Source organism: Globicephala melas, chromosome 5, assembly GCF_963455315.2.
Source record: "Globicephala melas chromosome 5, mGloMel1.2, whole genome shotgun sequence".
In the NCBI taxonomy this organism is placed as follows: Eukaryota; Metazoa; Chordata; class Mammalia; order Artiodactyla; family Delphinidae; genus Globicephala; species Globicephala melas.
The window spans coordinates 38,170,786-38,191,936 of NC_083318.1; the positions used below are offsets into that span (position 1 = coordinate 38,170,786).

The 21,151-nt window shown below is 38.8% G+C and overlaps 1 protein-coding gene across 1 annotated transcript in view; it reads right to left on the reverse strand.

The window, feature by feature from the left end:
* The window catches only part of CLNK (cytokine dependent hematopoietic cell linker), a 179,857-nt gene that overhangs the window by 49,889 nt on the left and 108,817 nt on the right, over positions 1-21,151 (reverse strand). The window contains exons 6-8 of the mRNA XM_030864219.2: positions 14,506-14,647; positions 13,142-13,239; positions 7,179-7,224 (exon numbers count right to left, since the gene is read on the reverse strand). Coding sequence (XP_030720079.2) covers positions 7,179-7,224; positions 13,142-13,239; positions 14,506-14,647 — 286 coding nt within the window. The remainder of the gene's footprint in view (positions 1-7,178; positions 7,225-13,141; positions 13,240-14,505; positions 14,648-21,151) is intronic.

The following is a 21,151-nucleotide window of genomic DNA, read 5'->3' on the forward strand; positions in this document are numbered from 1 at the left end:
AGTAAGCCTTGATGTTGAGTAGCATCAGTCCTCCAACTTTGTTCTCATACCTTTTTTTCAGAGATTTGGATATTACACATTTACCACTGCTTGTGATCTGGTTTTAGTGCTACTACTGATGTGCCACGTGACTTAGTACAAGTTGTTTGGCTTCTCTGAGCTTTGGTTTCCTCATCTGTGATTTAAATGGTTGGAAGAGAAGATATGTGGGTTCCAAGAATTTGTTTCTTGATAGAAGGGACAATGATGCAATAGAGTGGTCACAAATGGGATCTTTGAAATCATTCGTGTTGGGTTCTAATCCCCCCTCAGTCACTTACTGAGTAATCTTGGGCACATTATTTAAATGTTCTGGGCTTGTTTCCATGTCTGTAAAATGCAGATAATGAAGTGCAGTTCCTTGGATGGCCAAGCTTAAATAAAATGATACTTGTTTTTCAATTAGCTCCTAGTCAATTTGTGCTAAATATATGCAATACCCTTTATCTATGAAATATGATCATCACAATCAACGCTTTTGGAAACATACCATCCGTGTAATGTTCTGTAATTAGAGACATAGACTCTGAACAAAATTGGATAAAACCTGGCCTCAGTCGCCGTATTTATTATGTCTAAAAGTTTTATGACGTATAAAAGTGAACCTTTAGGATTTCACGTCCTGATGATTAATTGCAGAAGCGTCCAAAGAAGCAACTTACGATCCAAGTGGCTAGTGCATATTTCACAAGGCCTGTTTGAGAAACCTCTCCACGTCTGTGGAAACTTTCAGAAATTAATTCCAGCAGTAAATTGCTGAAACCATTCTTTGGGTTGAGTGGGGAGGGATTAAGTTAGGCAAAGCCAAGGATGTGGGAGGGACCTGCCAGATTTAACAGTTCCTCAAATAAGGTTGGAAAGTGCAGTTTCTTAGGAACATGTATGTCAACAGCTGCACCTTGTTAGTGACAGATGTGGGATAGAAGCATCTTTCCTAAACAAGCCCAGGAGACATCTTTTCCGCTGACCTGGGTGTCTCAGGAAAGGTGGGCAGGCAGGGTGAAGGGAAGGACTGAGGTTTCAGAGGCGATGACATGGGCAGTGGGGTGGGTGGATCTGTATGTATGGACCATATCCATGGATACACAAAATGCTAGAGGCCGTTGTGTTCTCCCACATTTCTATAGATGGGATATTAAGGGCCAGTAAGGGAATATCATTTGCCTAAATTTGTAACGGAGCAGGACCCTATGGGATCTTCCTGGGACAGGCCTTCCGCCATATCCTCTGCTTTATCTTCTCTGTGAAGTACATAGATAAGTGTATTTGATGCACATTTCCTGAGTTTTTTTACGGATGTGAAAACCCTGCACCACACGGAAGATGTTAACTACTTTATGACCATGAGCACACAGCCCCCAGGCCTCCTGGAGCCTAAGGACTGATAATGTTAACCCCGTGACACTGCCCTGTTCCTTCACCATCAGCCAATCAGCGAACTGTGCATGAGCTGATCACATACCCTGTGACCGCCACCCCCTCACCTGGCTTTTAAAAATGCTTTGCTGAAACCCTTCAGGAGCTCGTGATTTTTTACAGGATGAGCCACCAGTCTCTTTGCATGGCCCTGCAGTAAACTTTTTTCTGCTCCAAACTCCTATGTTTCAGTTTGTTTGGCCTTCCTGTTCATCAGGCATGTGAACTTGCACTCACAAATTCATAGCACAGACAGAGACAGAGCCAGAAGCAACCAGGCTTCTTGACTTGCCTCTTGCGGGCCTCTGCCTAATGGGATCGCATGGCTGAGGATCACAGGCTCATCTCTAGTTGGTCCTATGACAGCCTGCCGTGCTTATCTAATACGCTTTTATTAAAATGGGTTAAATTTTAGAGTTGCTTTAGTGTTTACCATGCATCCACTATGTGCTCAGCACGGTGCCATGTGTTTGCTGTAAGGAAAACAATGTCTAGTAAACTTTGGTCTTTGTGATTGAGGAGCTTATTTTTATATTCATTGATAACAGATTTATTGTGTATGCTCCACACCAAAGTAGATAGAGCATGAGATAGTTTCAGCCTACACAGAGAGGCAGGAATGCATTCCAGTGTAGGGAGAATGGCAGAGGGTAAAAGAGGGAGGAATGAATTCCAGAAACCATTAGTTCAGGTCAGTATCCCTTTGTCAAGTGTCCATCACGTGTCAATAACCATGCTATAGGATTTGCGTTGGTTATAAACTTTAAAACAGACAGATGTATTACAATGTAGGTGCGTTTCCTCCCTTTTAGAGATAAGGAAACAAACTTAGAGAGGTTACGTTCCTTGCAGATTTCACATTTGGAAAGCGGTAATGCTGGGATTTGAACGCAGGTCTCCTTGTCCCCAAATCTAACATTCATGCAACCATATTTTAGCTGCTGCTACATCTCAAACATAATTAACTTCCCCTAAGGTCATTGTCTCACACCTCAGCCCAATGTCCGTTGCTGTGTGAATCCTTCCCAGGATTCACAGTTCTTCTGCAGGGGCCGAATTAAGTATGTATGTACTTTTTTGAGTTCCAACAACACTTCGTATAGACCCGACCAGACTGTGGACTCCTCGTGGTCTAAGGTCTTCTGTGACTCAGTGCCCTGGCACAAAGTGAATAGAAGTGGCATTCTCCCCTGGCAGTTATCACACAATGTTGTAACTGCCTTGTTTTCAATTCTTCTAATTGTGGCTACTTTATATTTCACTATTGAAGAGTGTATTTGCTACTCAAACGCTTTTTCTTTTCTCTGTGTGTTGGTGAGACAAAATACTGTCCTGTAGTTCCATTAATGAGTGATTTTACAACATTTATAACATTGGCTTTGAACTGAATATTGTATCAATGCCTCTCTCACTTTTCTTTTTTATTTCTTTCTTTCTTTTTTGCTCCCAAATAAAGGTATATGACCTCTATCACTTTTGAGCCACTGGCTGTGTCTGAAATAAATTTAAATCTAAAATAGTAGTAGAATAATCTTAAATTTATTTCTTATCATTTCTAGGCCAGGGGCCTAAAGCTTGTCATTCGTTAAGGAAATAATCTATAGGATGGCAAATTCCACCATTTTTTGTGATGTTTTGTGTTGCCGTGTTCTGCCACTAGAGGACAGTATCATCCCTCAATTCATGTCTTTTGCACTAAAAATTGCATAGTTTGGATGAGTGGGAAATCAGGGAACAGGGAGAGTTTGCAGAAAAAATTTTAGATACTAGCAAATATAGTAAAACCATGGAAACATTGCCATAGTTGACAAAACTTGAGTTCTGGTCCAGGCTAGGACCGCTTGCTCTGTGACCTTGAGTGAGCCCCTTCTCTTGCCAGGCTTCTTGGCATAAAATGAGGGGGTAAAACCAGACTAACTCTAAACTCTTTGACATCTAAATTTGAATAAAATCAAACTAGTAGAAAGGTCTTTTGATGGCATTATGTAGAATTCTACCTTGCTTCTTTTCAACCAAGCTCATGTTTCTGGATATCCGTGTTTAGCCATCTATGCATAATTCCTTCTTCTTCTCATGGATAGTTCATTGTATTTCATTATAAATTCATTCTTGTATATGATATGCTTTTTACTTCAAAGGAAACTGGTTTAAAGTTTGTGCTTGGTTCACATGGAAGCCAAAGAGAAACTCATTTTAAGCTCACTTATTCTCAGCATTAAGAAGCTAAGACACACCATTTTTGAATATTACAGCTATCTTCACCTGAAGAGACAATTTCTTCTGCAACTGTGGTTAATGCTAATTAATGGTTCATCATAAACAACTTACACTATATACATACTTTGCCTCCAAATAAACTTTTACCCATTTTTAGGAATGAAAAAAAAAAAAGAAAAATACCAAGCTTCAGGGAAGATAAGTTCTTGAAATCTGACAGTTTCCAGATAATGTCAGAATATGATTGCAAGAAAAATAATATGAAATGTACATTAACATAAATCTACAACTGCTCAACTTGATGAAAAATATCACCATAAAATTCTGCCATTACTGAACCACGCAATATGTTTTTCTCTATGACATTTTGTGAGAATGAATAAATTATCTGAGAATGCGTTTGCATCAAAAATACAGAATTTTATAATAAACACATAAATCATTCAAGCATTTTCCAGCAAGATGCCTGATCCAAAAAATGGGGGTATTCATATTACTTTTCCCCTTTCCATCTCCTTTCTCTGTACAGTACCTTAGAGCTCTGGGTGGTAATACAAAACCATCAATTATGGAAGTGCAGGAAAAGAAGACATAAAGAAATAACTCTTATTGAAGAAGTTTTCCATGCAACCTACAAGCTCAACTCCTGTGAGTCTTGCTTTCACTGAGGTCATCTCTGCAGTTATGATTTCAGTTTACATTGGGGTCTACTTTTAAAAAAGTCATATTTTATAGCCATGCTACTTGGATATCAGCCAACAACCCTTATTAAATTGACAGCACTAACTTAGCTCTGAAAGATGTGTCTTTCTTGCACTCCTGGAGGAATTTCTTTGCTCTTTTTTTATTTTGGGTAATTAATTTCACATAAAAAAAGCGTGATCGCTTTTTTGCTTAGGTTACCGGGAAGCTTAGAGAAAAACTAGCAGTTTAATTGTAATAGAATGTAGTGATGTGTGCCCGAGCAGCCTGAATTTTATCTTTGCCTTAGTCTTACAGTCTATCTAGATACTTCCTACGATTTAAAAAATTTTTCCTCCATTTTACCATGCAAGTTTTTGTTGACTACTCCAAATATTTGTAAGCTGAGGCAAAGTGTAGATGAATATATGGATGAATAGGTGTGATGTTGGGATTTATAATAAGAAATATATATTTGGTCTTCGTCCCTGTGTCTGGCACAGAGCTCCTAAATCCCTTGGAATTTCATAGTGATGAGAGCTATCAAGGTGTCTTTTGTTACGTTAAGGAGGTGACTTACTTCTGGACTCCATCTAATGATGGGGACTGTTTGTCAGTGGTGGTTAGCCGAAGACCACGGGATCAAAGGGTTAGAAGAACTTACAGTCCCCTATGTCTACCCTCCCTTGGCCCCCCGCCCCCGCCACCGTCCCAGGGAGAGGAGAGTGGCTTGAGATTGAGTTCAGTCCACAATGGCTAATGATTTAATCAACCATGCCTATGTAATGAAGCCTCTATAAAACCCCAAAAGTTTGGAGTTTGAGAGATTCAGGAAGCATGGAAGATCCCTGCCTTTTCCTCATACCTCCCCTTATATGTCTCTTCCATCTGACTGTTCCCGAGTTATATCCTTTTACAATAAACTGGTAATTTAATAAGTAAAATGTTTCTCTGAGTTCTGTGAGCCACTCTAACAAATTAATCGAACCTAAGGAGGGAGTGGTTGGAACCTCCCATCTATAGAAACACAGGTGACAATCTGGGCTTGTGACTGGCATCTGAAGTGGTGGTGAGGTACGGTCTGGTAGCACTGAGCCCTTAACTTGTAGAATTTGGTGCTGTCTCTGGGTGGATAGTGTGAGAATTGGGTTGAATTGTAGGATACCCAGCTGGTATCCAGAGAATTGCTTGATGGTGCGTGGGTGGAAACTGCCCCCCTGCATATGTTGGAATTGGAATTAGAACCATCCTGATAGTGACACAGACATATTAATATATGTAGAATAGTGGTCAAAGAAGATTCTGCAATCAAAGAAATGAAGGTGCATGTCTATAGTGAACTATTAAAAAAAGAGGGGAATTGTGAAATCCATTTCTTGTCTGCTTTCTCCCCAGGACTCATTTCTCAATAAATTGCCTATAAAACTTCTATTAGGACCTAAGACATTTATATATCAAATGATTATGATCTGCTCTGGGATGCCTCTGTGCTCTGCTCCTTTTCTCTGTCAAGAGGCATGAAAAAACTTCCTCTACATAATTCATGTGGTCTTCTAAGGATTAAAATACATCAGTTAATGGAGAAAAGCTCTGAATCAAGTGCTGTGTGCATGGAAGGCATTTCCATGTTTAAGGACTAAAGAGGCACTGATAGGAAATCTCCCCTATTTTGAGGGGTTTAGGAGTGGTCTAGAGGGAAGATAGACAGGGATCTGTCAGGCTGTGAAGGATGGAGAGGAGAGATGGAATAGGGAACAGCTCTTGTTTCCTGCCTCTGCTAATTCAATTGAACTGATGAGTCAGAAAAGCCCTGCCCACTTCCCATTTCAAGAGGAGGAAAGTAAGACTCGGAAAGGTTAGGTGCCTTACTTAAGGTAACACAGCCAGGGAGTAGTAGAGCCTGGGCTTGGGCTCCTCTCATTGCTCCTTCCACCTTGCTTCCCTTTGTGCATATCTTCCCTTTGTGCCTCCAGGTCCACTGTTCACCTTGTCCGCCCTGCTCCACCTCACTCTCCATCCTGGGAGACCAACCAGCACATGCAGGCTACCTTGCCCCGTGGTTTCAGGTTGGGTTCAGCCATTAGGAAGTCCGAACAGGAGATCAGAGGAAAGTTGGAGAGGGAGGTTGGGGCATGTATTCCCTTGAGTCCCACCCTGGGAGGTCCACATGGGCTGGTGGTGTTTCCTCAACCAATGGTCACTGCTCCTCTCAAGGTGGTGAGCTCCTTCTGGTTTTCTGTAGCTGTCCCCTCATCTTTTCTAACTGAATATTGTAAGAGAATATGGGGACATTGGGGGAAATGGTGAGAGAAGCTATAATGTATAGGATCCAATTAAATTTCTTTGGCTGTCCTCCATTTGTGCTTCTAGCACTACTGAAATTGATTATTTCCTTTCAGGTTCTTACCTGTATCTTTATCTCCAAATTGAGTTGCTTTGCCTGAAGCTTTAAAATCTATTTTCATGTTAATTAATCAGCATTTTAAAATTAGATTTCTATCTTGCAATTTTACAGAGGGGTATGCTTAGAGAAATAACTTAGTTATGTATCTGATGCAACCCATATGTTTCAAAACAATCTCTTTCCCAAATTGCACAACATGGAATATGACTTTTCACGATCAATTTCTTCATTAATAAGGTAAGGTGATAAAAAGGCATAAGACGTGAGAGACTCTTTCCAAAATTAGTTATTTCATGAAGGTTAAGTCAATAGATAACCTTGTTGAAGAAATCTGTGACCACAGGCAAAAATGTAAGAGGATCTTGGAAGCAAAGAAAGATGCAAATATACTTATATTTCAAACTTTGTGATTTGACTTTACCTTTAACATGTTGCCTTCTGATATCCCTGGAAATGGGTTGTTCCACCTGTAGAAGACAACGTGGCACCATTATTTCTTAAATTGTGACTATATCATCTCATGACCTGCCACTCAGTATATAACTGTAATCTGATGATTCCCAAGGTAAAGGCATAAGTCCCTGGACTCATCATTCTTATAGATCACCCTATGAGTATGGGAGGCAATCAGTCAATACGTGTAAATACGTGTAAATACGTGTAAATACATGTACCACTGTGCCAGCAATGAGGGTAGTGGCCTCAGGTGGTAATTTGGCATAAAAATACTTGGTTTGAGATCCAATTGAGATCCAATCCAATCTTATTGCTGTGAAACTTTGGAAAAGCATTTACCATATTATGAGTCTTAGATTTTTCATCTTTTTAATAGGGAAAATATTTAGTCAATCATGTCATTGAATTATTGTGAAGCTCAACATTCATGATCAAGTCCATGAAAGCGATGGAGCAGGCAGTTCAGTGTGTGGCCTCGTGTGGATGCCCGTGTTGGGATTTCACGTCCATCATGTGCTGGCTATGAGAACATGGCCAGTCATTTAACCTTCTAAGCCTCAGTTTCCTCATCTGTGAAGTGGAGGTAGCAAAAGAACTGATACCTCACAAGGGTGGCAGGACTACATGAGACAGGCAATGTGCCTAGAACGGGAAATGACACAAATGAAGCTGAATAATTGTTAGCTGTCATTATTAATAGTATTAAAGGTGTTGCTGAACTATTAAGGGATGGCTGTACAATTATTAGGCATGAGAGTGAAGAAGATGATAGAGACATCCTAATGATGTCCAATGCCTTTGAAAGCCTTTAAGCCTAGATCAGTATTGGGGTCTACGATGGTTAGTTTTATGTGTCAAATTGACAGGGTCACAGGGTATCCAGATATTTGATTAAACATTATTTCTGTGTGTCTGTGAAAGTGATTCCAGATGAGATTAGAATTTGGATCAGTAGACTGAGTAAGGCATATTGTCCTCCCCAATGCCAGTGGGCATCATTCAGTCCATTGAGGGCCTGAATAGAATAAAAAGGCAGGGGAAAGGAGAATTTGATCTCTCTGCCTGACTGTTGACCAGGGACGAAGGTCTTCTGCCCTCGATGACTGAGATTTACATCATTGGTTCTCTTGGTGCTCAGGCCTTTGGACTCAGGCTGGAACTTATGCCACTGACTTTCCTGGGTCTCCAGCTTTCTGATGGCAGATTGTGGGACTGAGCCTCCATAATCACTAATTTATTTATATGTATGTGTGTATGTCTATGGCTATATATGTCTATATGTTTCTGTCTTTCTATTGTATCTATCCTATCATCTATCTATCTATCACCTATCTGTCTATCTATCTATCTATCTAACTATCTATCATCTACCGCCTATGTTTCTAGAGAACCCTGACTAATAGAGAGTCTCAGTGTTACACTTTATTGGTGCCAAGTTGAGTTGGCCAAGGTGAATGGGGAGGAAGGGTCACTGAACGCCCTGTTACCTCATGTCTTAATGTTCAACGTCCACCTCTTCCTCTGTGGAACATTGAAACACCTTATTTATGCTTGGAAAGTGGTGGCTCTTCTGCTGGCCAAGTTAGTCAAGGCTTGAGCGTGGTTTGGGTTTGCTGTTGTTATGGCTTCCTTCGTCACACCATCAGCTTCCAATTCCACCAGGGTATGGAGGCTGGTGTGCTGGGTTTTTATTTTATTTTTTTATAGTAGCTTTTTTTTTTAAACATCTTTATTGGAGTTTTGCAAAGTTCTTGTTGCATCCTCAGCTTTCAGCCTTCCCTGTGCACCTGCCCTGCAGAGCGGGTCTCTCCCAATGCCCTTGCCCACCTGCCATTGCTAGCCCGGAGCAGGAGAGGTTCTCCATTGTCTCTGTCTCAGCTGGGCCGTGCGTGATTACGGTATTAGGGATGGGGCTTCCTTAGTGTTTCTGTTCTTTTCCCCTTTGGTGGCCAATGTCCACTTTCCCTTTTGAACATTTGGATCCATTTGGATCTTTCGCATGAGAGAGTTTCTTTGCATTGCATCTTCCGCAGGGGGAGGTACCCTCTGATGATATTAGCATAGGATCCTGGGCCTAGAAATATTTCCTGCCCCTCCCCCAGCACTACTCCCATTTTTCTATCAAATAAATATTTACTAGTGCCTACTTTATACCTGTATCAATGCTGGATTATGTGGGAACAAAGAGGAATAAGAACTTGGATGGTGAAGGAAGACTCAGACATGCACGCAGTTCTGAGTTTACAACATATTATAACACACGTTTAATTACAACAGAAGTTTTTCAACCTTAGCATCATTGAGAGTTGGGGTCGGATGATTCTCTGCTGTGAGGGCTGCCCTGTGTTTTTGCATTATACTGAGCGGCATCCCTGCCCTCCACCCAGCACGTGTCAGTAGCACTCCCCAAGTCCTGACAACCAAAAGTGTCTCCAGGCATTGTAAATGACCACTAGGGGTCAAAATGGTCTCGGATCAGAACTACTGATTACAGTGCAATATGTTACTGATGTCAAAGGCTGCTTTGCATTGCTTCCTCCAGAAGGCTTCTTAAAAGCCTCTGGCTGGACTAAGTGATGCAGCTCCCTGCTCTTTGCATCCTGTGTCACTTCTGTCTTAACGCTTTGTATTACATCAAAGCTGCCTGTTTGGGCCAATGCCTCCTCCATTAGACTGTGGGCATTGGCTAATTTTTTTTTACCCCCATTGTTGAGCGTAGTGCTTTGTACACAGCAAGCGCTCAATAAATGAAAAGTTGGACAGTGGTCTAGTGGTTTAAGACAGTTGTAACCAGTCTAAGGAGTCATCGTAAGAACTGGCCCCTGTAAGGATTGTTGAAGATCCATTTCACAGAGAGTTTAATCTCAACATAAATGTGCAAAATGAATTAGAATTAACTCCTGAGAATGAGGTTATAATAAAAAAAATCTGCTTACCATAAAAACTTGATTATTCAAACATTGATTATAAAAGCAAAATTCCTTTTTTATCTGAATCGAGGCCAAGTCCTTATATAATTAATTTATAAGACAACTTCCCTCCTGGCCAAAATTGTGCTCAATCTCCCATATCCTTTTACTCACAAGATTTCACTTGACTTAATATGTTGAGATTATAGTTCCACTTGCAAAGTGACCTAACTAAAAGAAGAAATTTGTAACAGAAAGCTACAAAGATAATATGAAAAGATATAAAGTAATACAAATGGAGACAAATTCTGGCATAGTTGTTTTAAAAAAAATTAAATAAGAATTATTATTTTTTTAAAAAGCATTCTTCTCATGAAGGTTTACTTACATGGAAAGGGGGATTATCAGTGATTTTTAGGGAAAGAAAAACTTAACTTTCTAGGTCAGAATTTTCTATTCTTTATAACCAGATAAGAACTTGTGTCTTTAGCCTCTGGCCCAATGACTCTAAAATTCCTATTGTTCCCTGAATATGCTTCATGCTTTAGTGATGAGAGCCCTGAAGTGTCCTCCTCCCTGTCAAACAGCCCCCTGTGGGGCTGCCCCAGTTTTACATCTTGGGAATAGTAGCAAATATTCACGTGACAACTTTGAGGAACAGACTGGAATAAGGGTTCCATGTGAATAGAAATCAAACTGGGAAAGAAGACTGTGTCTCTTTTCCTGTTAATATTTCGGGCTATTCGTATTTCAAGGTTCAGATCAAATGACTGAGAGTTTGTTTGTTCATTTCTATCCAATTAACCCACATCTGTTGAAAACTTCTTACATAAAGGCACTGTGCTGGGTACTGGGGCTAAAATGGTCCCTGTCCTCATGGAGGTGTCATTTAGTAACGGATTGCTTTGTGCCAGGCACTGTGTTTTGTATGTATTATCATAAAGCTATGAGTTTTTATAGCTGAGACAGTAAAGGCTCAGAGAAGGTAAGTATTGGAGCCATTAAAATAGGGATTATAACATTTGTCTTGCAAGGTCATTTTAAGGATTAAATGTCATTCATTGCCATCTATCCTCCGAAAGACCTTCCATGAGTGCCCTGCTTTCATTATTTTTTCAAAGCACTCATCACTTGACATACTGTCTTTGTATCTATTATTTACCTATTTATTTATCACAGGCCTCCTCCCACTAGATGTAAGTTTCACGAGAGCAGGGCCTTGGTGGTTTACTGATGCCTATAATTTTGTCTGGTCCATGGCAGGCACCCAACACATATGTCTTGAGTGAATTTGTTGAGTGAATGATTCAAGTGTTTAGCTTGGTGTCTGTGTAAAGAGGAAGTGTTCAGTATTTTATCCCTCATCTTGCTCTCCCAATCTCTATTGGCTGTGTTCTGTGTAAATGACATTATTTGGTAAAATTTGTAGTTTCCTTTTCTTGTCAATATTTAACAGAAACCCTCAAGTTAAGTAGGTAAACTATTTGAACAGATAATGCACAAGGAAGATGTGTTATAAATATTCAAAAGCATGTTCACACTCACTAATAAATGTGCTACAGATTTAAAAAAAGAACAGTGAAGTCTCTTTTTTGTTTTTTTAAATTATGATTAAAAATGTGATATCCAGTTTGGGTGAGAATTCTATGAGGTGGAAATTCCAACATAGGGCTTCCGGGAGGGTAAATTGAAATGATTTTTCAGGAAGAAATTTAACAATATGTACTAAAACCATTTAAAATGTTTTCACTCGGTGGTTAAGTAAAATAATTAAAAATCTTATAATGGGGAGTGATGTATCTGTAAAGATTATGCTTATTAATGCTTGTTTTGTCACATGAGAGATTGTTTTATGACTGAAAGTTAATGTGAAAAGGAAAGAAAACTGGTGTATGCTATATAATAAGGACTCCCTTGTGCAAAACTTATCAGCATAGAAAACATTGACATGAAATGTACCCAAAATGTTATGACTAATAGCCCTGCACCCCCAGGGATGATTAATTTGTATTTTATGCATTTATGCATTAAGAAAATTAAACATTAGCAAAAGTGTTATTACAAATAAAATTCTATATGTGTTTAGAGCATTTACATTTACAAGATATTTTCATAAGATTATCTTTTGTGGTCTCAACAGCTTTTTGAAGTAAGCAAGGCAGAGATTTTTATTCTTATTTTTTAGATGGGTTTACAAAGAGGCTCAGAGAGGTTGTTTGACTTACTGTCATCCCTTGGTATCTGTAGGGGATTGGTTTCAGGAATCCCCATGAATATAAAAATCTGTGGATGCTCAAGTCCTTTATATGAAATAGCATAGTATTTGGAAATAACCTACACACATACTCCTGTATACAGCTGACCCATGAATAACACGAGTTTGAACTGTGTGGGTCCACTTACACTTGGATTTTTTTCACTAAGTACATACTATGGTACTACTCAATCCTTGGTTGGTTGAATCATCTCCAGATTACTTATAATACCGAATACAATGTAAATGCTATGTAAATAGTTGTAAATTCAATGTATATACTACGTAAATACTTGCTGGCGTGTGGCAAATTCAAGTTTTCCTTTTTGGAACTTTGTGGAATTTTTGTTTTTTAAATCCTTGGTTGAATCTGCAGATGGGGAACTGGCAGATATGGAAGGCTGACTGTACTTATTACCACATAATTAGCAGTTGGAATCTTTGGGCCTAAAATCTGGGCAAAATGATGTTATTATCAAAAAGCTTTGAGTTTAAATTCTGCTTCCGGAGAACAGGATGAGCATTCGATGAGGTGCAGGGGAAAGCCTGATGCCTGGCTCACAGAAAACCTTCAACAAATGTTCTTCTCCCTTCTAGGCTTACTCTACAGGACGATGACCCCACCAGTCTAATCCCCCTGCACCTCACTGAGCTTGACCTGCTCATCACCTAACAAGATGCCTTGGGAATGAGAGATGGGGAAGCTCTAGGCTGCTAGGATGTGCTCTCCATATGTTTGGTTCATATGGTCAAGCCTTTACTCACTTCTTCCAGCCTCATCCGGGTTTGCCTGTCTGTGGGGATAGAGGTCTTGGCATCTAAGGAAAGGGGTGTGTCCATCACACCCTTGAAATAACGTGTATCTGTGAGAAGAGAAAAAGTTTAAGTTCATACTTTACATGGCTCAGCATATTATAATTTATAAACTATTTGCCTATCTACAAACTCATTGAATCATCACAATATAGGTATGAGGCAAGTAATTCTACTTCCACTTAACGGATGAAGAGACTGAGGTTCAAAGAGGAGAAGTCACTTCTCTTGGTCCATACACGTAAATGTCAAAGTCTGGACCTGAACATTCTTCATTCTCTTATCCACTTGGAGAATCCTACTCATCTGTCAAGGCTTGGGCTGTGTCATGCCCTTCGAAAATCTTCCTAGACACCTGCACACCACCCTGGCTCTCTTTTCCATGTCATATACTTAACATATGCTTAATTATATACTTAACATAATTATATACATTATCTACTTAACTTATTCTATCATACTTATCTGTTTATCTGTCTTTCTGCCATTAGATTGTGACCTTCCTGAGAACATGGATTATGCTTTGTTTATCTTTATGTCACTTGATCAATCTTAATGTGATAACTGGCACACAGTACATACTCAGTAAATGCTTGCTGAGTAAATGAAGAAAGGAATATCATTATTATTTACAAGGTGATTCTCCCCAGTAGAGTCATTTTAGTAGATCAGGCTCTCAGAAATCACAAATGCTTTCTCTTTTCCCTTACAGCAGTGTGCTTTACCTAATGTTCAGAGAACTTGCTGGAGCTGCCCAAAACACCCCAGTTAGAAAGAGGCAAAGGTGGATTTGTAATAAGCTCTTCTTTCTCTTAAAAAGCTTGGTTTTGTTGCCATGCCCTAGTTGCACTCATATGCTGGTTACTGGCAAAACAGATCAGCCATATTAAAAAGTCTTCCCTTTTACTGTAATCTCCTCTATGCAAACTTTGTCTTAACAGGGATGTTGCCCACATTCCTGCTGGTCAATGTTCTGTCATGCTCATCAGTTGTTTCTAGGACTCAAGATGAGCATCATGATAATAATAACCAATAGTCACAGAGCTCTGACTCTGTGTTAAGTCCTCTGGTGAGAACTCAGCATGCATCATACATGTGATCTTCAAAAAACACGCTGGGGGTAAGTTCTCTTATTATGAACCCTGTTTTCTGATAGAGAAAATGATTTTTAGATGCTTGCTCAAGGTCACACAGCTAATAAGACATAGAGGCATGATTTTAAACTAGAGCTGTTTAATTCAGAACCTGCAGCTTTAGTTGCTATGCATTATTGCAGCACGGACATGCATTTTTAGATTTCAGCCCCCAAATGTTACCCGCATATTCAGATTCCTTTATAGGCCTGGCTGGTAAAATTTTCACTGATTGCTGTGCTTCTACCATGTGAAACTCAAGGTCTTCATAGTCCTCGTCTGTGTGGCCTTCTGCTCCATCGAGGACTGCTGCTAATTTCCTTCCCTAAGGAGGGAACGTTTGAGTGAGTCAAGGAAAGGTACAATAATGACAAAGATTATAGACTACCATGCTAGCTAGGGGAGTAATACGGATTCTCTTAGCTTGGAGTTAAAGATTTGAGAGTCTGGGATCTGAGGCAGTTAAATTCTTGTAGTAGGCAGAATTCTAACGTTATCCCTAGAATGACATCAGCGTTATGATGGTGTGAGACACTCCCTTTGTCTCTCCCCTTCAATCTACAACTAGTAAAACATCCATAACTCAACAAAGGTTCCTCTGCCCAAGACACCAGGACTCCAGAGAGATCCACATGTTTGTACATCTGAAGGTAGGTAGATCGGAATACATAGAGAGAGTATAATCAGGGGAACAGTAGAGGTGGTGCCCATAATCCTGACCCCCAGAAAACCTGGTGGCAGCAGCAGAGGTGGTACACGACTCTTATTTCCTGGCTACAGTGGTGCCCATGGCCATAAGGAACTGGGCAGCAGCAGCAGCAGCAGCAGGACCTGCAAACGCCAGGTGTGTGTGTGATTCTGGCACCCCCTGCCCATGGCTCCCCATCCCTTGCTACAGTAGCATTGCTGATAACTCAAGCAACACTGGACATGAAGATGCCAGTAGCAGCAGTGACATTGACATCAGCAAGGCACCAGTGATCCCAGAGACATAAGCTGCAATGACATGGGCACCAGTGAAATCTCTGGTAGAGGCAGTGGAGGGTGGAAACTGCTGATTCTCAAATAGGCAGCTCAGATAAGAAAAAACAAAAACGTGCTATAGCAGCACCTACTGAAAAACAAAAGAAAGGTCTCTAATTACCAATCTGTGGAACTCTTAGAATCAAAGTAATCAAAGCTTTACCTAAACAAGAGAGGTGTTTACTATTTCAAATGCACTGGTAGAGGAACAACTCATCAAGCACCATGAAAAACCATGGTAACACAGTATCACAAAATGAATATGACAATTATCCAGAAACCAAATTTAAGTCACAGGAGACTATGATCTAACTGGTAGAGTTAAAAATAACTGTCATGAGGAAACTCAACAAGCCATAAGAAAACTCATAAAGGAGTTCAATGAGCTCAGGAATAAAACCAATGACAGAAGGAATACTTTACCAAAGAGACTAAAACTCTAAAAAATAATCAAACAGAAATTCTGGAGCTTGAGAACTCAGTAAATGAGATGAAGAATACATTAGAAAGCACTGGGAATAGAGCAGATAATGTGGAAGAGAGAATCAATGAGCTCAAAGATAGAAATTTAAAAATGATTCAGGTAGAAGAGGAGAGAGAACTAAGATTTTTTTAAAAAATGAAGAAATTCTATAAGAATTATCTGATTGCATTAGAAAAAAGCACCATAAGATAGCGGGTATACCGGAAAAGGAAGAGAGGGAGAAAGGAGTAGAGAGCTTATTTAAAAAAATAATAGCTGAGAACTTCCCAAACCTGAGGAAGGAACTGGATATACAAGTCCACGAAGCTAATAGAACACCTAATTATCTTAATGCAAAAAGACCTTCTCCAAGACACATTATATTAAAACTGTCAAAAGTCAATGATAAAGAAAGAGTAATAAAGGCACTCAGGGAAAAAAAAGACAGTAACTTACAAAGGTACTCCCATTTGGCTATCAGCAGACTTCTCAGCAGAAACTCTGTAGGCCATGAGAGAAAGGAATGACATACTCAAAATACTGAAAGATAAAAACTGTGAGCCAAGAATACTCTATCCAGCAAAGTTATCTTTCAGATATGAAGGAGAAATAAAGGCTTTCCTAGACAATAAAACCTGAGGGAGTTCATGACCACTAGACCTGCCTTACAAGAAATGTTGAAAGGAGCTCTTCTACTTGAAACAAAAAGGTAAAAGTATACAAAACTTTGAGTAATGTGATAAAGAGAGAGAATCAGAAAATTGCAACTCTATATCAGAATAGGTTGTTAAACACTTAATTATAGCATAAAGGTTAAAGGAAAAAACATTAAAAATAACTATAGCTACTTAAATTTGGTAATGAACTCACAACATAAAAAGGGAAGTTTTTGTGGCAACAAAAATATGAGGGGGAGAAGAAAAGGATACAACCTGTATAGACAAATGAATATAAGACTAAACAACATGCTACTGAACAAATATTGGGTTAATGGAAAAATTCAAAGAAGAAATAAAAAAAAAAACACATGAGGACAAATAAAAATGAAAATATGACATACCAAAACCTATGTATGCAGCCAAGCAGTACTAAGAGGGAAGGTAGCAATACAGGTCTACCTCAAGAAATAAGAAAAATCTTGAATAAATAATATAACCTTATACATAAAATAGCTAGAAAAAGAAGAGAAAACAAAGCCCAAAGTCAGTAGAAGGAAGAAAATACTAAAAATTAGAGCAGAAGTAAATGAAATAGAGAAAAAAAGACAACAGAAAAAGATGAATGAAACTAAGACCTGCTTCTTTGAAAAGATAAATGAAATGGGCAAACCTTTAGCTAGATATACTAAGAAAAAATGAGAAGGCTTAAATAAATAAAATCTGAAACAAAAGAGAAGTTACAACAAATACCACAGAAATACAAAAGATTATAAGAGACTACTATGAATAGCTATATGCCAACAAATTGGATAACCAAAATGAAATGGATATAAATTCTTAGAATTATATAACCTTCCAAGATTGAATCATGAAGAACCAGATTTTCTGAATAGACTGATCCCTAGTAAGCAGATTAAAGCAGTAATCAAAAACATTTCAAAAACAAAAGTCCAGGAGACATTCAAGATGGAGGAGGAGTAAGATGTGGGGATCAGCTTCCTCCCCACAAATGCATCAGAAATACATCTATATGTGGAAAAACTCCTACAGAAAACCTACTGAACACTGACAGAAGACCTCAGACTTCCCAAAAAATATATACATTTTTTCCTTTTCCTCTTTTTGTGAGTGTGTATTTGTATGCTTCTTTGTGTGATTTTGTCTGTATAGCTTTGCTTTTACCATTTGTCTTAGAGTTCTGTCTGTCATTTTTTTTTATTATAGTTTTTAGCACTTATTACTATTGATAGATATATTTTTTGGTTTGGTTGCACTTTCTTTTTTTATTACTTTAAAATTTTTTAAATTTAAAAAATTCTTTATTTTAATAACTTTATTGTATTTTATTATATTTTCTTTCTTTCTCTTTCTTTCTTCTTCCTTCCTTCCTTTCCTTCTTTCTTTCTTCTTCCTTCCTTCCTTCCTTTCTTTCTTTCTTTCTTTCTTTCTTTCCTTCCTTCCTTCCTTCCTTCCTTCCTTCCTTTCTTTCTTTCTTTCTTTCTTTCTTTCTTTCTTTCTTTCTTTCTTTCTTTCTTTCTTTCTTTCTTTCTTTCTTTCTTTCTTTCTTTCTCCCTTTTCTTCTGAGCCATGTGGCTGACAGGGTCTTGATGCTCTGGCCAGGTGTCAGGCCTGAGCCTCTGAGGTGGGAGAGCTGAGTTCAGGACATTGTTCCACCAGAGACCTCACGGCTTCATGTAATATCAAATGGCAAAAGCACTCCCAGAGAGCTCCATCTCAATGCTAAGACCCAACTCCACTCAACGAGCAGCAAGTTACAGTGCTGGACAGCCTATGCCAAAAAAACTAGCAAGACAGGAACGCAACACCACCCATTAGTAGAGAGGCTGCCTAAAATCATATTAAGGTCACAGACACCCCAAAACACACCACCAGACGGGGTCCTGCCCACCAGAAAGACAAGATCCAGCCTCATCCACCAGAACACAGGCACCAATCCCCACCACCAGGAAGCCTACACAACCCACTGAACCAACCTCAGCCACTGGGGGCAGACACCAAAAACAACGGGAACTATGAAACTGCAGCCTGTGAAAAGGAGACCCCAAACACAGTAAGTTAAGCAAAACGAGAACACAGAGAAATACACAGCAGATGAAGGAGCAAGGTAAAAACTCACCAGACCAAACAAATGAAGAGGAAATAGGCAGTCTACCTGACAAAGAGTACAGAGTAATGATAGTAAAGATGATCCAAAATCTTGGAAATAGAATGGAGAAAATACAATAAACGTTTACCAAGGACCTAGAAGAACTAAAGAGCAAACAAACAATGATGAACTACACAATAAATGAAATTAAAAATTCTCTAGATGGAATCAATAGCAGAATACCTGAGGCAGAAGAATGGATAAGAGACCTGGAAGATAAAATAGTGGAAACGACTGCCACAGAGCAGAATAAAGAAAAAAGAATGAAAAGAATTGAGGACAGTATCAGAGACCTCTGGGACAACATTAAACGCACCAACATTCGAATTATAGGGGTCCCAGAAGAAGAAGAGAAAAAGAAAGGGTCTGAGAAAATATTTGAAGAGATTATAGTTGAAAACTTCCCTAATATGGGAAAGGAAATAGTCAAAAGTCCAGGAAGCACAGGGAGTCCCATACAGGATAAATCCAAGGAGAAACACACCAAGACACATATTAATCAAACTATCAAAAATTAAATACAAAGAAAAATATTAAAAGCAGAAAGGGAAAAGCAACAAATAACATACAAGGAATCCCCATAAGGTTAAGAGCTGATCATTCAGCAGAAACTCTGCAAGCCAGAAGGGAGTGACAGGACATATTTAAAGTGATGAAAGGGAAAAACCTACAACCAAGATTACTCTACCCAGCAAGGATCTCACTCAAATTTGATGGAGAAATTAAAACCTTTACAGACAAGCAAAAGTTAAGAGAATTCAGCACCACCAAACCAGCTTTATAACAAATGCTAAAGGAACTTCTCTAGGCAGGAAACACAAGAGAAGGAAAAGACCTACAATAACAAAACCAAAAAAGTTAAGAAAATGGTAATAGGAACATACATATTGATAACTACCTTAAATGTAAATGGATTAAATGCTCCCACCAAAAGACACAGACTGGCTGAATGGATATAAAAACAAGACCTGTATATATTCTGTCTACAAGAGACACACTTCAGGCCTAGGGCCACATACAGACTGAAAGTGAGGGGATGGAAAAAGTTATTCCATGCAAATGGAAATCAAAAGAAAACTGGAGTAGCAATTTTCATATCAGAAAAAACTGACTTTAAAATAAAGACTATTACAAGGGACAAAGAAGGCCACTACATAATGATCAAGGGATCAATCCAAGAAGACAATATAACAATTGTAAATATTTATGAACCCAACATAGGTGCACCTCAATATGTAAGGCAAATGCTAACAGCCATACAAGGGGAAATCGACAGTAACACAATCATAGTAGGGGACTTTAACATGCCACTTTCACCAATGGACACATCACCCAAAATGAAAATAAATAAGGAAACACAAGCTTTAAATGATACATTAAACAAGATGGACTTAATTGATATTTATAGGACATTCCATCCAAAAATAACAGAATACACTTTCTTCTCAGGTGCTCATGGAACATTCTCCAGGATAGATCTATCTTGTGTCACAAATCAAGCCTTGGTAAATCTAAGACAATTGAAATCATGTCAAGCATCTTTTCTGACCACAACGCTATGAGAGTAGATATCAATTACAGGAAAAAATCTGTAGGAAAACTACTAAATAACCAAGAGATCACTGAAGAAATCAAAGAGGAAATAAAAAAATACCTAGAAACAAAAGACAATGAAAACACGATGACCGAAAACCTATGGGATGCAGCAAAGGCAGTTCTAAGAGGGAAGTTTATAGCAATACAATCCTACTTTAAGAAGCAAGAAACATCTCAAATCAACAACCTAACCTTACACCAAAAGCAATTAGACAAAGTAGAACAAAAACCCCTCCAAAGTTAGCAGAAGGAAAGACATCATAAAAATCAGATCAGAAATAAATTAAAAAGAAATGAAGGAAACAATAGCAAAGATCAATAAAACTAAAAGCTGTTTCTTTGAGAAGATAAACATAATTGATAAACCACTAGCCAGACTTATCAAGAAAAAAAGGGAGAAGACACAAATCAATAGATTTAGAAATGAAAAAGGTGATGTAACAACCGACACTGCAGAAATACAAAGCATCATGAGAGATTACAACAAGCAACTATATGCTAATAAAATGGACAACCTGGAAGAAATGGACAAATTCTTAGAAAAGCACAACCTTCTAAGGCTGAAGCAGGAAGATATAGAGAATATAAACAGACCAATCACAAGCACTGAAATTGAGACTGTGATTAAAAATCTTCTGACAAACAAAAGCCCAGGACCAGATGGCTTCACAGGCAAATTCTGTCAAACATTTAGAGAAGAGCTAACACTTATCCTTCTCAAACTCTTCCAAAATATAGCACAGGGAAGAACAGTATCAAACTCATTCTATGAGGCCACCATCACCCTGATACCAAAATCAGACAAAGATGTCACAAAGAAAGAAAACTACAGGCCAATACCACTGATGAACATAGATACAAAAATCCGTAACAGAATACTAGCAACAGAATCCAGCGACATATTAAAAGGATCATACACCA